The sequence below is a fragment of the Pararge aegeria genome, chromosome 13 (assembly GCF_905163445.1).
Source record: "Pararge aegeria chromosome 13, ilParAegt1.1, whole genome shotgun sequence".
Taxonomy (NCBI): domain Eukaryota; kingdom Metazoa; phylum Arthropoda; class Insecta; order Lepidoptera; family Nymphalidae; genus Pararge; species Pararge aegeria.
The window spans coordinates 10,811,236-10,827,332 of NC_053192.1; the positions used below are offsets into that span (position 1 = coordinate 10,811,236).

At 35.9% G+C, this 16,097-nt stretch overlaps 2 protein-coding genes across 2 annotated transcripts in view; one reads left to right on the plus strand and one right to left on the minus strand.

Annotated features, from left to right (window-relative positions):
* LOC120628657 overlaps window positions 1-16,097 on the plus strand; it is a 473,143-nt gene that overhangs the window by 397,663 nt on the left and 59,383 nt on the right. The gene's annotated exons all lie outside the window — the stretch shown is intronic.
* The window catches only part of LOC120628658 (protein singed wings 2), a 32,138-nt gene continuing 31,169 nt past the window's right edge, over window positions 15,129-16,097 (minus strand). Inside the window, exon 9 of the mRNA XM_039897206.1 lies at window positions 15,129-15,355. Coding sequence (XP_039753140.1) covers window positions 15,170-15,355 — 186 coding nt within the window. The 3' untranslated portion in view covers window positions 15,129-15,169. The remainder of the gene's footprint in view (window positions 15,356-16,097) is intronic.

A 16,097-nucleotide genomic window follows, 5' to 3' on the forward strand; every position in this document is an offset into this window, starting at 1 on the left:
GGTATAAGGGGTAACTAAGGGGTAGGGGGTAAGGGGTAACTACAACCTGTTACCATCTCCAACCCGTCTGCCCAGCGTGATGATTATGCGCAAATCTTCCCATTAGGACAGACCTATAGTCCAGCTTTGTACTGTTATAAACTATTGATGATACTAACGTGAGATTTTTTTAAATTTTATTTTTAACAACATCCTTTCTTCACGAATGGTCAGAGTAAATAATGGAACCAGTCTTTTATCACTATGATACGACTTTGTTCTCGAGCGAATAATTTCTTGGATTTTATCAATAAGATACTTGCTACTGTCTAGAGAATTAGAGCAATAAGAATGCAATTTTCGTTTGTAGCAGAAAAATGGGAGCATTGTTACAGAATTCGCAATGTTCTTGCGGATATCACTTAGAGAGGGTATCCGGGATGAGTACAAATAGCTGAACTTGTTTCCGTCATTTGGGTCAAGTCATTTCCTACTTCCGTACATCCGATAGGGGCCTCAATATATAGTACTAAGACAAGTTTCATTTCAACAAACATTTGTAGAAAGCTATTATTATAGCATACAAATAGTTTATACCATTTTGTGTTTAGCGTTTTTTTATATATTGTAACACTAACATATAAAACTTAGATCCCTGGTTTGCCTGCATTTGAGTGTGTCTGCTTATTTACACTTATTTCGTAATTTCAAGTAAAATTTATTGATTTTATAGCTTTGGGATTGGTGGACCAATCAAGTGATTTTTCAGGAGTACAACTGATGACACTTTAATTATTATTGTTACAATTAATTACAACACAGAGCTTTAACGTGCTGTTCCATAGTGTAGGTAGTAGTAGTACTAGGTAGTAAGTTATAGTTAGTTGAAAGTAAACGTCCGTTACTAGCAGGGCATTTATTAAACACCATTTTTTTTTTCTGGGCGTTTATTATCTGAAGCCACCGCAACAATGCAATGCGCGATGTCAGCGTTGTTGCTGTACATACAAATACGCCCTGGGTTTGGTCGTACAAATATATATAAATAATATAAATCTTTGTGATAATTATTATAAGTGAATGCAGATGTATAAACTTTCCAAAATTTGCGAGTGGCTCGTACAGTATGTAACATTTTTCACTGTGTGCCTAAAGCTATACAGTGAAAAATGTTTGTTGGTTTGTAACCACATCAGTATTCATCTTAAATATCGCTGCTCGCATCTAATTCATATAATGATGCGACGCTAACAAATGATAATGACGCTAATAATAATGTGAAACGGATACGCAAATAAAAACAATATTAGTACAACAAAATATTTTAATACTTTTCAAAAAAATGGCGGGCTTTGGCTAGCTTGACGTACCAAACCATAATGGCGGCATTTTTTGGCATGGCGGAGAGGTACGACAACATGGCGGCTTGGCTTTAACAAATTGTCTATCTATAATCTGTGGTCGGTGTTGTGGGTATTATTACAATAATATACTTATGAGGGTAGGCCTTAAGGTTATTCAATAAATGATCCAGTCATCTTCCAATAATGGTTTGATTTAGACCTCTTTCTATAACATGGTGTCAGGTGTGGAAATATACATTAGTGATAGTGATAAAATATTGAGTTTATGATAATTAATACACGGAAGGATTGCAAAATATCTTAACCTATGCAATGGCGTATGAAAGTCGAGGAGATGGCGTTTACGCGGCGATTCAACAGCCGGCCCCGTTGCAACAAGATGGCAACTTAGCTACGAATTGGAAAGAATGGAAAAATGCATTTGAATACTTTTTGATTGCCACGGGCAAGGATAAAGCGACTAATAAAGAAAAATATGGTTTGTTTATGCACTGCTTAGGCCAGTACGGGCAGGAAATTCTAGAAGAACTCGATTTCACCGAACATGATAAAGATGATTATAAAAAGATATGTGAAAAGTATAGTGAGTATTGCGATCCTAAGAAAAACGTCAACTACGAGAGACATACGTTTTTTGAAACCTATCAGAATGAAAATAATTTTGAAAAATATTTAGGATTATTGAAAAAAATGAGTAAAAGTTGTGAATTTGGATCTTTGAAAAATAGTCTCGTATTGACGCAGTTGATACGTGGACTAAAAGATGTCCACATGAGGGAGAAGCTATTAGCGAGATCGTCAATAACATTGGAGGAGGCCAGTGCCTGGTGTCGAGCGGCCGAGCGAGCGGGCAAGCAAGCGGCGGCGTGCGCCTCGCGCGCCCCTGCGGGTCCGGCCGCGGCGCTCGAGCACGTGCAGCAGCGTGCCCGGCCTCCGGCTGCCGCCCCGGCGCCTGCGGTCGCTGCTCGTGCCGGCTGGCGGGGCCGGCGGGGCCCGGCGGAGTCTTCATATCGGCGTGTCAGTGATAGTGCTTGCGGAAAGTGTGGGTTACGGCATAGTGAAAGTATGCGTTGCCGGGCGTATTCGGTGAAGTGTTTTCGGTGCGATAGATGGGGTCACTTTGCCAAATTTTGTCGCGTGCGGGTTGCGCGCGAGGTAGTAGAGGACCCAGAGATGCTGGATGAGTGTCAGGATGAGTACGACGAGAATGGTGAGCTTCTCATGCACAATATTTCGATCGAAGCTTCAAATGAAATGTATGGTTCATGGTGTGAGACTATAGAAGTAAACGGCATCTTTGTACGATTTAAATTAGATAGTGGGGCAGAAGCATCCGTCATGTCCTTAGGCTCATATGAAAAAGCCGGTTTTGATAAGTCTAAGCTAATTAAGTGCAATACCGTATTAAGAGAAATTAGTAAAAATAAGCTACCTGTGATTGGATATTTTAATGGGTTATTAAATTATAATAAACAGAAATGCTGTGAAAAAATTTACGTTCTAGATAATAATTGTAATAATTTACTGGGCTTAAGGGCATGTGTAACGTTGAAATTAATTGCAAGAGTGCACCAAGTGTCTCTTGAACTTGAAAAATATGAATCGGTATTTGAAGGTATAGGTTGCCTGCCTACTATTTGTAAAATAGTTGTTGATAAAGCGATATTACCCGTTGTGAGCGCCTCGCGAAAAATACCAATGAAATTGCGGCCTCGTTTAAAAGAAGAATTGGACAACATGGTAAAATTAAATATTATTAAAAAAGAAGATGGGCCTACAGATTGGGTGTCGAACATTGTCATTGTCGAAAAACCGGATAAAAAACTTCGCGTTTGTTTAGATCCTCGCAATTTAAATCAGGCCATTAAACGGAGCCATTTTCAGTTGCCCACGTTAGACGAAATGGCGAGCAATCTTTCAGGAGCGAAATATTTTTCGAAATGTGACGCAAAGAATGGGTTTTGGATGATTAAGTTAGAGGAATCTAGTTCTAAGTTGTGTACTTTTTCAACGCCGTATGGAAGATATAGATTTTTACGGATGCCTTTTGGAATTAACTGTGCTCCTGAGATATTTCACAATGAAATGGTTAAAATATTTAAAATGGAAGGTGTGGAAGTGTTCATAGATGACATTTTGATTTGGGGTCGGACGAAAGAAGAGCATGATAGCCGGCTGATAGAAGTAATGAGAAGAGCAGTCGATAGTGGTGTCAAATTCAATAAAAATAAATGTGTCTTTGGGGTTAGTCAGGTAACTTTTTTGGGCCATATATTTAACTCGACGGGTATATCGCCTGATAAAAACAGAATAAGTGCCATCGAAAATATGCAGAAACCGACGGATAAAAAAGGATTAGAGCGATTTCTAGGAGTTACAAATTATTTGTCTAGATTCATACCCCGGTACTCGGAACTTTCGGCACCGTTGCGTGAATTATTGGGTAAAAATATTAATTTTGATTGGTCAGACTATTATGATAAGGCTTTTAACTTATTAAAATCTAAAATTAGCACGGCTCCAGTATTGAAATATTACAACCCCGAAGAGGCGGTGACAGTGTCCGTGGACGCGAGCGCGCGCGGGCTTGGCGCGTGCCTGCTGCAGGGCGGCCGGCCCGTGGCGTACGCGGCGCGCACGCTCACCGCCACGGAGCAGCGCTGGGCGCAGATCGAGAAGGAATTGCTCGCGGTCGTCTTTGGGTGTACGCGGTTTCATCAATATATTTACGGGCATAACAAAGTTACAGTGGAAAGTGATCATAAACCGCTTGAGTCAATTTTTAAAAAATCTTTAAATGAGGCACCAGCTCGACTTCAACGAATGTTGTTAAAATTGCAACATTATTGCATTAAGTTACAGTATAAACCGGGAAAAATGTTATTTATAGCGGACACTTTATCCCGAGCTGCGACAGAGCAGGGGTCCGATGAAGACATTTGTAAAGATGTGATGGTGCACGTGAACACCCTTTATGAGAATGTGGAAGCTAACCCCGAAATGATACATAAAATACGAGAAGAAACAGGAAAAGATGAAACATTGAGAGCGGTCGGTGAATATTACAAAAATGGTTGGCCGGATAATAAAAGAGAAACAGATATGGCTGTGAGGCAATATTGGGCCGTTCGAAGTGAGCTTCACGTGGTAAAAGGAATTTTGTTCAGAAACAATCGAGTCGTCATGCCGTCAGCACTTCGAAAGGAAATGCTGAAGCGTATTCACGAAGGCCATATGGGTGTGGAAAAATGTCAACGTCGTGCCCGTGACGTCATGTGGTGGCCCGGGATGAGCACTGACATCCAGCACGCGGTGCAGGACTGCGACACGTGTCAGCGGCACCGCGCGGCCAGCCCTCGGGAGCCGCTGGCGCCGCACCCCGTGCCGGCGCTGCCGTGGGAAGTCTTAGCGGCAGACATATTTGAGTTGCAAAATAAATACTATTTACTCGTAGTAGATTATTATTCTAAATTTGTCGAAGTTGTTAATCTTTCCAATTTAACTAGTGCGTCGGTTATAAATGTATTCAGAGATATTTTCAGTAGATTTGGTATTCCAAAAAGGCTCGTGACTGACAATGCTGGCCAATTCTGTTCGGAACAATTTAAATTATTTACTAATAATTGGGGTTTCACACATGTAACGAGTTCTCCGTTGTATCCCCGGTCCAACGGGCTCGCCGAACGGAACGTTCGGACTATAAAAGCTATGATGTGTAAGTCATACGAAAGTGGCGAAGACTGGAAACTATCGCTATTAAATTTTCGAAATACACCACTTTCTGGAGAAAAGTGGTCACCGGCACAGCTTTTAATGAGTCGTCGGTTAAATACTCGTTTGCCCTCTAGAAATACTCAGTTAAAACCTAAAACTGTTAATCCGCAGTTAATGTTAGACAATCGTGCTGAACGAATAAAACAATATAAGTCATACTATGACCGAGGAACTAAAAGTTTAATACCATTATCTCAAAACGATCCCGTTCGAATGAAACAAAATAAAATATGGGTCAAGTCTCGTATTTTGCGTCCAGCACAAGAAAAACGATCGTATTGGGTACAAACTGAAAACGGTGGCGTTTATAGACGTAATAGGCAACATTTGATGAAAATACCAAGTCGAGGAAACGATGCCGATCGAATTAGCAATTCCCCTGGCTTGGATTGGGATAGTTTTAACTTCGCGCCAACGGGTAATACCACTCCGACCACGGAGCCGAACGTGGCGCGTTCACCGCGACCACCGCCTGCCCATCGGGTAACAAGCAGTGGTCGAGTTGTACGATCGCCCATTCGTTTTGCCAGCGAATATAACTATTAGGTATCTATCCTTGAACACGTTTTAATGCTTTATACTATAAATCCAATGTAATAATCTTAGTCTAAGTGTAATAATCTAAAATATTATTTTAAAATAAATTAGTCTAGCTTTGTCTTAAAATTAAGCTAAGTTTAGATATGTTAATACAATAATAATAATAATAATAATTGGTACATATAGATTTTCATAACCTACTATGAGTGCATGACAAAATATATAATTTTATAGAAAAAGGAAGAAGATGTAATAACGATAATAATGTTACTTACCTATTTAAATATTTTGATCTTAAGGTGATATGTAATTAAATATATTAGACTTATTATAAGGGGGGAGATGTTGTGGGTATTATTACAATAATATACTTATGAGGGTAGGCCTTAAGGTTATTCAATAAATGATCCAGTCATCTTCCAATAATGGTTTGATTTAGACCTCTTTCTATAACAGTCGGTGCACTGGCTGACGTCTTATTCGTTACAAATGATAACGCGCTAACGCTTCCGATAGTCCAATCGTCCGATAGCCGCGCAATAATGTCTAATCATTTGACGAAAATATTATATTTGATAATGTCTTATTAAACAATGGATATACTCTGTCAATTAATTGAATGTTCAAGCGTTGCCAATAAATATCACTGTGCGATATAAATCGTAGCAAATGGCAGGCACTTTGATCTCTGTCGACGAGTGCTGACTCGACGATTAGTCCGGGGAACGCTAGCTTAATAATTATGGGCGTAGTTTATCATATTTGATATATTATGCTGTCCGTTTTACCTCTCTGATATTAGGTACATACAAGTTTTGATGTAGTCATCAAACTTCTGATGTATAACTTGTAATGTTACAGTTAATAACTTTCATAATATATAAATAATATAACATTTGGTCATTATATTGGACATTAGGACAATTTTAATATTAGTACCTAGAAGATCTATCTCCTTCTTGAGCTTTTTTACCTACTTCTTGCTTACTACTGAGTCTTTTGTGTTGCCTAGAAGAGATCACTATGTCGCGATGAGGCCGCCAAATTGTAAGCATTGTATAACTTTTTATTTACATACTTCCTATATTCTTTGTTATGTCAGAGGACAATGTACCTAATGGTATTGGCATTAAAACATATTTTAAAGGGTACGATATAATACGAATTGTAAGTACTAAGTATATATTTTTTTACAGCGAAATCGGTGTGACCACGGGCCCTTTATTACCATTAAGATTCTTTTTTACCATTGAGAAAAGGAGTGGTGACACACAATCGGCGTGAATGACGGAAGAATAGAAGGACGTACTGACAGAAAAAGAGACAACAGAGTTATTTATTATTCTACTATGTAGATCTCTATTCACATAATAAGCAATTTTGCTATCGTTTTATATTACCCTGATGGTGATATAAATTTCATCGGAAGCATCTGTCAGCGTTTACATTGCAGCATATTTAATTTCGGAGAACCGTAAACATGATATGCTGAAACAGCTAAACTCGATCGGTCGGTAACCGATGCACGTATTCTTTCACACTCACCATTTTTCGCTTTAATGTATTAATTGCGGTTCGTAAGCAGGTTACGTATATAAGCCTGCTAATATTACAAACTGAAATACGAAGCAGGTATCATAAGCCTTACAATTAATTATTTACCAACGATCTTCTTATAATGAATAAGTTTTCAAATGAGTTGTCTTTCTTACACGCATTAACGTGATTTAACGTAACGATTGCATAACCAATAAAATCTAGTAATATTACAAGCGTCCACATCGCAAATATTAGCTAGCGGGTAACGCCTTGGGATCTATTACAATAAATTGAATTTCATTTAAGTTGAAAATTGTGAAACAAGCATGACATTATTATCTCCGTTTTTAATTACTGTAAGAGAAACACAAAATCTATATCTTGACACAACTTGCATTTTCAATTTACTTATTTAGGTAGCTGCTTCAGAACATTTTCGTAAAGTCTCTCGACGGAACTCAGATCGGTAAAACGATTCATTATTGATTCTACATTGTCTAGAAATTTCTCTGTGGCCCGATTTTCTTGCACATTAGCTTCCACAACTGCCTTCGCTAGACGAGAAAATTTTAAATTTCTGCTATCTTTCGCTCTCTCGTATTCCACTCGCACAGTTTCAATTTTCGTTTTTAGTGATTGTTTACTTTTACTGCTCACGAGTTCTTTTTGATCAATATTTCTCCCAGACATTTCAGAATCACTTGCGCTGGCATCGCTTCTCATAAAAACAACATCCATTGAAGTACCCTTTTGACAAAAAATCTTGTGGAATTTATCAAGTGTGTAGCAGCGAACAAAGTACATATACCTATGACTTACTTATTGAAAAACGTTCATTAAACGGACAAATTAAGCTTATTTTTTTGCAGGTAGGTACTAGGTACATTAAAATTTCGTTTCAAAAGCTATTTAATTTGAAAACATAAAAAATACGTTAGACCGATATAAACATATTTAATCAACGCGTTACACTTATGACACCTTGTAGATGTCATTTTGAAGCCGAAGAGAATATCTTTGAAAAAAGTCGTACCTAAAGGTTTTTTAAACTGCCAATAAATTAACTGTCTCTGAAACATCGGACCGCATATCTTAATTTGTTATTGAAAAAAAAAGTTCCGCGGTATGAAGTTCGCCGGGACAGCTAGTTAATAATAAAGTAGTAAGGTGCTATTAATAATTTATAATTTTTGTAAACGATAAATTAAATAGCCGATCTACCTAGAAACCGCAACCGACTATGAATACCAGACTTGAGGTTCTTTCAAGTATTTCCTTGAGGCTCCTTGAGTTTGAACCTCGAAAATCCCTCGAGATTTTTGAAGTTAATAATTAGAATATCACTGACTGAGTTAAACCACAATATTATGGATTTCAATCATATTTTACCTAGTTATAATGTCTAATACTGCACGATAATTTCTGACAACATATTCGCTTGGACGTTGACAAAACACGGTAGATAGAAAGAAAGAAGAAAGATATATTGGGTACATATATCTTTCTTCTTATTATATGATATACCGGATGTTTGGTGCATCGTGTGCCAAATCGAATCTGATGATTGGAGGGGTCTTTGGCTATCTCTTCAGCCCTCGTAAAAAAATCTTGCTCAAACGGTTTTTTTTATACTGATTTTAAATTGTTTTTTTAAAAATTGTAAAAATTCTACATTTAAATTTTAATAAAAAATAAAGTTGTTAAGTATTAATTAATTTTCTTTTTAATCTTTAATTTGTAACGTTTTACGCTTCTTTTGAAACTAGAATTACACGCCAGCAACATCTAGTTTTTGTTTTACAGCCCCGCAAAGTTTTTTTTACGTAAAAAAATAAGCTTGAACGTCAACTTTCGGTTTTAATAAAAAAAAAACTAAAAGTGATCATGTTCTTCCAATTTTTTTAAAACATCTCTGGACTGTCCCCTTTCTAATGGTGTGCAATATGCCATGAAAAGTAATTAGTAACATCACTAATTTTCAAATTTTCTAAACTTAGTCACAATTTTCTAATATTCAACAGATGAAAGAAAAACAAGTTTTTGCGTAAATAAAACTCACAAGCAGGTAAAATTTTTAAATTTCGTAGGTTTTACTTGAAATAAAAATAATACATTGCATTTGAAACATTTATTTCATAATTTTTACAAATTCTGCTCAAATTGTTCACCCCTGTTTCGAATGCAGGCCCGACATCTTTGACGTATTGTTACAGTTGTAGTCCGAAGCCGTATTTCGTTCTTAATTGTACCGAAGGCCGCTTCTATGCGTTGTATTAGTACCTCCCTCGTTGGGACTTCTGTGGCGTATACTAGCTCTTTGGCACGTCCCCAGACATAAAAATCTAACGGAGTTAAGTCTGGGGAACGTGGAGGCCATGCAATAGGCCCATCGCGCCCAATCCACGAATTGGGGAACACATTATCGAGGTATTCCCTCACAGTTAAACGCCAATGCGCGGGACAGCCGTCATTTTGAAATACTATGGGCACATCTTCATTAAACACGGGCACCTCGGCCAATAATTCCGGCAGATCATTTTGCAGGAACTCTAAATAATTATCGCCATTTAAGTTATCAGGCAGGTAGTGCGGTCCAATTACCTGATTCCCAATCACTCCTGCCCAAACGTTCACACTAAACCGTCTTTGAAAAGATTGCTGTCTTTTGGCATGTGGGTTTTGCCGTTTCGGTGCCCAATGGTGTAAATTGTGCAAGTTAAGAATCCCTTCTCTGGTAAATTTGGATTCGTCAGTCCACAGTATTCTTTTTAAAAAATCAGGATTATCCACATCTGTGTGTAACAAAAACCGACAAAAGTGCATTCGTCTGTCAAAGTCGCCACCCTCAAGACCTGCAACAACCAAAAATCTTTTTAATTCCCCTTGAGCAGTAATTAATTGCACTAGAAGATTATGGATACCTGCTAAACAAAGGCAACGTCAAACAAAGGTTTTAAATTACGTACCTTGAACCGGAGTCTCGTGGAATGGATATTTTTCGTTTTGTCGAAGGACTTTCCACACTTTCCATATTGAAATATCAAGTTGTGCCGCCACATATCTAATGCTTCTTGTGTCGTCTTCCTCAAAAAGTGCCAGTATTCTCTCGTCCACTTCAACATTATGTCGCACAACATGTCCCCTTGGTTCATGAAAATTGACACTCCCAGTCTCGCGTAAACGTCGGTATGTGTCTTGGAAGACTCTGCGGCCAGGTAATCGTCGACCAGGAAAGCGTTCCTGGTAAAGTCGTTGCGCTGCACGAGCGACACCACGGGCTGCACCATAAACCATTATGATGTCCGCATATTCCTCGTTAGAGTATGTCGTCATTGCAACAACAAAAAAGTCAACAAAGTTTAACAATAACACCAAAAGTAAATAAAACGTAACAAAAAACAACAAAACTTAACGAAAACTAAATAAAAGAATCGTGGAGTACAGTAAGCTAGCACACACGTTAGGCAGCAGAGGCAGTGATGTCTCGACTAAAAAATAAGATGGCCGCCGTGTCGACGCGACGCGGGGCCCGTTCGCGATTGGTTCAAACAGGTTTGCACTATGCAAGAAAGGAATAGAAGATAGATTTCGCTTCACTAGAGTGAAAAAACTATTTTTGCCTGTTTAAACGAACAACGGGCGTATAACTTTATGAAAGAGACAGAAAATGTCATCTGCCTTGTGAATTGTGAGTGTTATTTACGCAAACCCTTGTTTTTCTTTCACCTGTTGAATATTAGAAAATTGCGACCAAGTTTAGAAAATTTGAAAATTAGTGATGTTACTAATTACTTTTCATGGCATATTGCACACCATTAGAAAGGGGACAGTCCAGAGATGTTTTAAAAAAATTGGAAGAACATGATCACTTTTAGTTTTTTTTTTATTAAAACCGAAAGTTGACGTTCAAGCTTATTTTTTTACGTAAAAAAAACTTTGCGGGGCTGTAAAACAAAAACTAGATGTTGCTGGCGTGTAATTCTAGTTTCAAAAGAAGCGTAAAACGTTACAAATTAAAGATTAAAAAGAAAATTAATTAATACTTAACAACTTTATTTTTTATTAAAATTTAAATGTAGAATTTTTACAATTTTTAAAAAAACAATTTAAAATCAGTATAAAAAAAACCGTTTGAGCAAGATTTTTTTACGAGGGCTGAAGAGATAGCCAAAGACCCCTCCAATCATCAGATTCGATTTGGCACACGATGCACCAAACATCCTGTATTAGTATTAATAATAATAAATTAACTAGTATTGACATAAACATAAAATTATAATTTTGGGACGATGATATAGTTTTCCATTCCTTACTATTTCTTGCAAAATAAGGAATAGAAAACGAAAGATGATGCAGCAGCAGTTATGGACTTTTTAGCAAGTATTCCCACATATGCCAAAATCACTATCAATTTCTTGAATTATTTTTTTCTCGTATGTACATTTATTCCTATTTAACGGTTTTAGTGTGAATTATTTTACTAAATAGTAGATAATTTTATGGCTGAACTAAGACTACATTTTTCAAAGACTTTCAGTAGCGTTCCAATCGTTCATGTACGTATGTACACAATGCGAGATCTTCATAGACCATTTGTGCCATCTATATCTTACTTGGAAAACTGTATCACAAAACGTAAACGAGAACGAGAAACGCAAGCGAGAATGTTTCCCGCCTGTCTCGCCACAGAGTACCATCTCCAGCGTAGTACTGTATATACAACATAGATGGCGTAGCATGTAAAGAATAGTGGTCAACTTTAAAAGTCGTATATTACTGGTATTATTATTGACAATTTTACAATATGCAGAATATTGTTATTTATATTAAAGTAGGACTCATAGATCTACATCTTTTTTAAATTGTAAACCCCTATTTAGCAATCTTGGAAGATGAATTTTTCAAAATCCTCTTTTAGCGAACGCTTTGCGATACAGATGCTTTCTGTATACCAAGCTAGTCACATCGATCCAGTGTTCTGAGCTATGCATTGGTGGATAACACAGACACAGTAACCCTTTCATTTCGTGTGGGTGTCAAGTGTTATGTTGGTGTCGTTTATGTCTCCAACAAAAACCATGACCAAGAAAATTTCCGCCTCACAGGCGATCGGTCTTAAATTAAAAAAATTCAAAATTTCTTCATTCATGTAGGCCTATCACAGGCACTTATGAAGCGTTCATACATATATGTTTACATAATTGTAAGGGGATGGAGATTACTTCGTACGCCAACTTAAAACTAAAGCTACGAAGGGTTCAAACGCGCCCTGGTCTAAGAAGAGCCCACAATAAACTTAGCGGGGTAATTTTTTTTTTGTTATCACCATCTCAGTTTTTTTTTTTATATTAAGCTATGAAGCTAGAGTAATTCACACCCAAGCTTTTTTATCGTACAAGTAATCCTTAATATTATAATAATTTTTCTGTAAGCTTACGTTTTATATAAACTTTGAACTTATTGAGAGACATCTCATAGATTTCATTTGGTAATTTGTTATAAAATAATATACAATTGCCCTTGAATAAATTAGCAATTTTGTGTAGCCTAGTAAACTGCAAAACGAGTTTATTTTTGCTCCTAATATTTATATTGTTACAGTCCATTTTCTTTTAAATTTTGTTATATTTTTATGGACATAAATTAAATGTTCAAATATGTACTGACTATGCACCGTCATTATTTTAACTTCTTTAAATTTATCCCTTAATGACTCTCTTGGGCCCATTTTATATATCGCACGAACAGCCTTTTTCTAAAGAACGAAAATAGAATCTATATCAGCAGCATTACCCCATAATAAAATGCCGTAGGAGACAATGCTGTGAAAATAACTAAAATACACAAGTCTATCAGTTTCTATATTTGTCATGTGACGAATCTTTTTAACCGCGTATGCTGCAGAACTAAGTCTGTTCGCTTAATCATTTAAATATGGGCCCCATTGAAGTTTAGCATCTAACGTTATACCTAGAAATATTGTCGTATCCACCAGATCCAATTTCTCATTTTTAAGTTCTACAATGGATTTTACTTGTTGAACATTAGGTAACTTGAATTTAAAACACTTGGCTTTTTGTCCGTTCAGGGCTAAATTATTGACCTCAAACCATTGTACTACTTTAGCGAGACATTTGTTTACATCGTTAAGATTTGTTTCACGTCGTTTAATTTTAAACATCAGTGATGTGTCATCCGCAAACAATACTATCCCGTGATTGTCCTTAAAAAATATAATTAAAAAATACGAATCAGTCTACAAATTTGAACAAGATGAAGAACTTTGTGCAAACCGATAAGGTTAAGGGAATTGTTAATTTGTTCTAAGTAAACAATAAACTAGTGTCTAAAAAAAAAACAATCAAATGGCCATCAATTGTGATTAAAATGTCAATTTGAGCCCGTTTCAAATGTTTGAGTATTTTGGAGCATAAAAATTATACCAAATTTTTACGTGAAAAACATTAAAAATCAACATAGAAATATTGTGATAAACGAAAACTAAGACACCGGGAGGTATCTTTGCATCGTTCGAGTCCATGTAGGACTGAGGTGCATCGATAATGCAGTCGTATTTGTATCAAAATACCCACCAACTCAATGTCATGAACTTTGGTTGTTAATCAAGTATAATTTTAATTGTTTCTTGAAAACTATCTATTAACTATTTAATAAAATATCTGGCAAGTATGAATTTATAGTTATCAAAAGTTCAATTATTTACCCACTTTAAAAATTTACTGTAACAATTGTTTCCATTTTGGGAATCGAACCCACAGCCTTAGGATCAGAAAGCAGAGATACTCATAACATGGCTCTCACCATCGCGAGCCTTCTTTTGAGGCCCATTTAACCCATTTTATGCATACATGTTTTATCAGGTGTTCAATAAAAGATCATCTAGAACTAGAAAGCTATTCATTTAATATTTACATCATAGACATAATACATTAAGATATATTCGCATTCATAAAGATATTCTATATCAGAATTCGTTACGTGACAAACTTCCAACATATGGACTACCCTGATGACTAGACCACCGTTTTTGGTCTTATAAGGTTTTTATTAGCCATTACTTTCTGCATGGAATCTTGGAATTATATGCATTACGAGTAACTCATCTACTTAAAAATAAATTTTCTTACCTACTTCTAATTATAAAAAAAAACACATCATAATAATTAAAATCTGAGTTGTTTCTTTTTCGTAATTAACAAATTAAAATCTCAATAAGGCACTTAGAATTTGACTGGACTTAAATAAAATTGTATCTTTAACAGAATCACAGATAAAAGATAACAAACAGGTAATACCTATATTTAGAGCATAATTATTTTATTTTATTTTTCATTATTTGGAAAACCAACAGTAGTTTTAAATAGTTAAAAAATTGGCTGACTTAAAACTATGAACAGGTTTCCACAGATAACATCATGTGTGCGGAGTCTTGCTTACCTACTGTCTACCATTTATATTTTTTTTTCAATACAGCGACCACGCATAATACCTTTATAATTAATTTAAAAAGTTAAAAATTTATTCTAATTCATATCAACGTTTACTTAAGACCACCAGTAAAACTTTCTACGCTTGGTAACCTGATGCTCCAGTAAATTTTGTCTTGGACTATATAATGTAATTTATTAATTCATACGTGTTATCCGTGGCCAGTGCTAAAAAAAGAGATCTTCGGCAATGTACCCTCAACGCACGTTTCGCTCTGAAACCGGAGCATCGTCAGGAGAGGTTGAGTTTACAATGAATAATTGTTACAATGATTGGATTGCCGAAGATCTGTTTGGTGTGGAGTAGAAGGATTGAAGAAATTATAAATTACACCATACAGCTTCTCCTGCTTTTCGCGGAATACAGCAAATTAAGCTTAATTTTCATAATATATCATGGATTTCCGCAAAGTAACGCCTGCTTCTATCCAATAATGTTTATTTAGAAATACGATACAAAATAATTTAGGGTAAAATAGAGGATATCCAAGGTAATTTGCCTGTAGCTCTAAACATGTGCCAATCATAGACAAACCTTCCGACTACTATTAATATTAGCACTAGGAGAACCAAATTCACTATGTTTATGGTACTTATTGGCATATTCGCTTCACTGCTTCTACATACGTCTCCCAAGGCCATGGTACTGATCTGTAAAATAATGAAATATATACTTTAATTACTTTCATCTTAAAATAGTAGGTAGTTAAATATAGGTCTAAGTTCCGAAAGTGATGTGATTCTGATACCCAAAACTCTTTATCCTCGCTTTTTTCTGACTTGTTTTATTTTGTGAACAGTCTGGTCATAACTTTTCAGTGCGAATTATCTTCAACAACAAAACTATACCACATATATTTGTGGACAGAGTATGAAATTTTACCTAAGCATTCGTCTTTGACATAGAAATAATAATATGTACTAAACCAAATTCTTCATTCTGAGTCGCTTAATCAAAACCTTATTTTTAGAGTAGTTTTCATTTATAATGTTTCATTTCAACATGCAAAAAAGATTTTTTGAAAGACCAGTCGGATTTTTTTTTATTATTCTAATGTGTATCTAACCGATATTTTTTTACCTACATATAACTAATTACAAGCTAATGAAACCTTCCTATACTTATAGAACAAGTTTATATTATAAATCATTAGTTATTAACGCGAAACGTTATAAAGCCACGGCAAGTTTATTTGAAAAGAAAATATTGTGCTAGTGATTATGAATAACTTCCCAGTTCAAATTACAAGCAAATTAGAAATAGGCACGTTGTTATTACAGGTGCCTGCGTTCTGATTAAACGAGGAAATCAAATAACTTTATTATTCTTAAAAAGAAAATCGAAGCTAATAAAGCTTATCAGAGATGGAGTGGAATGTCAATAACAAACCGT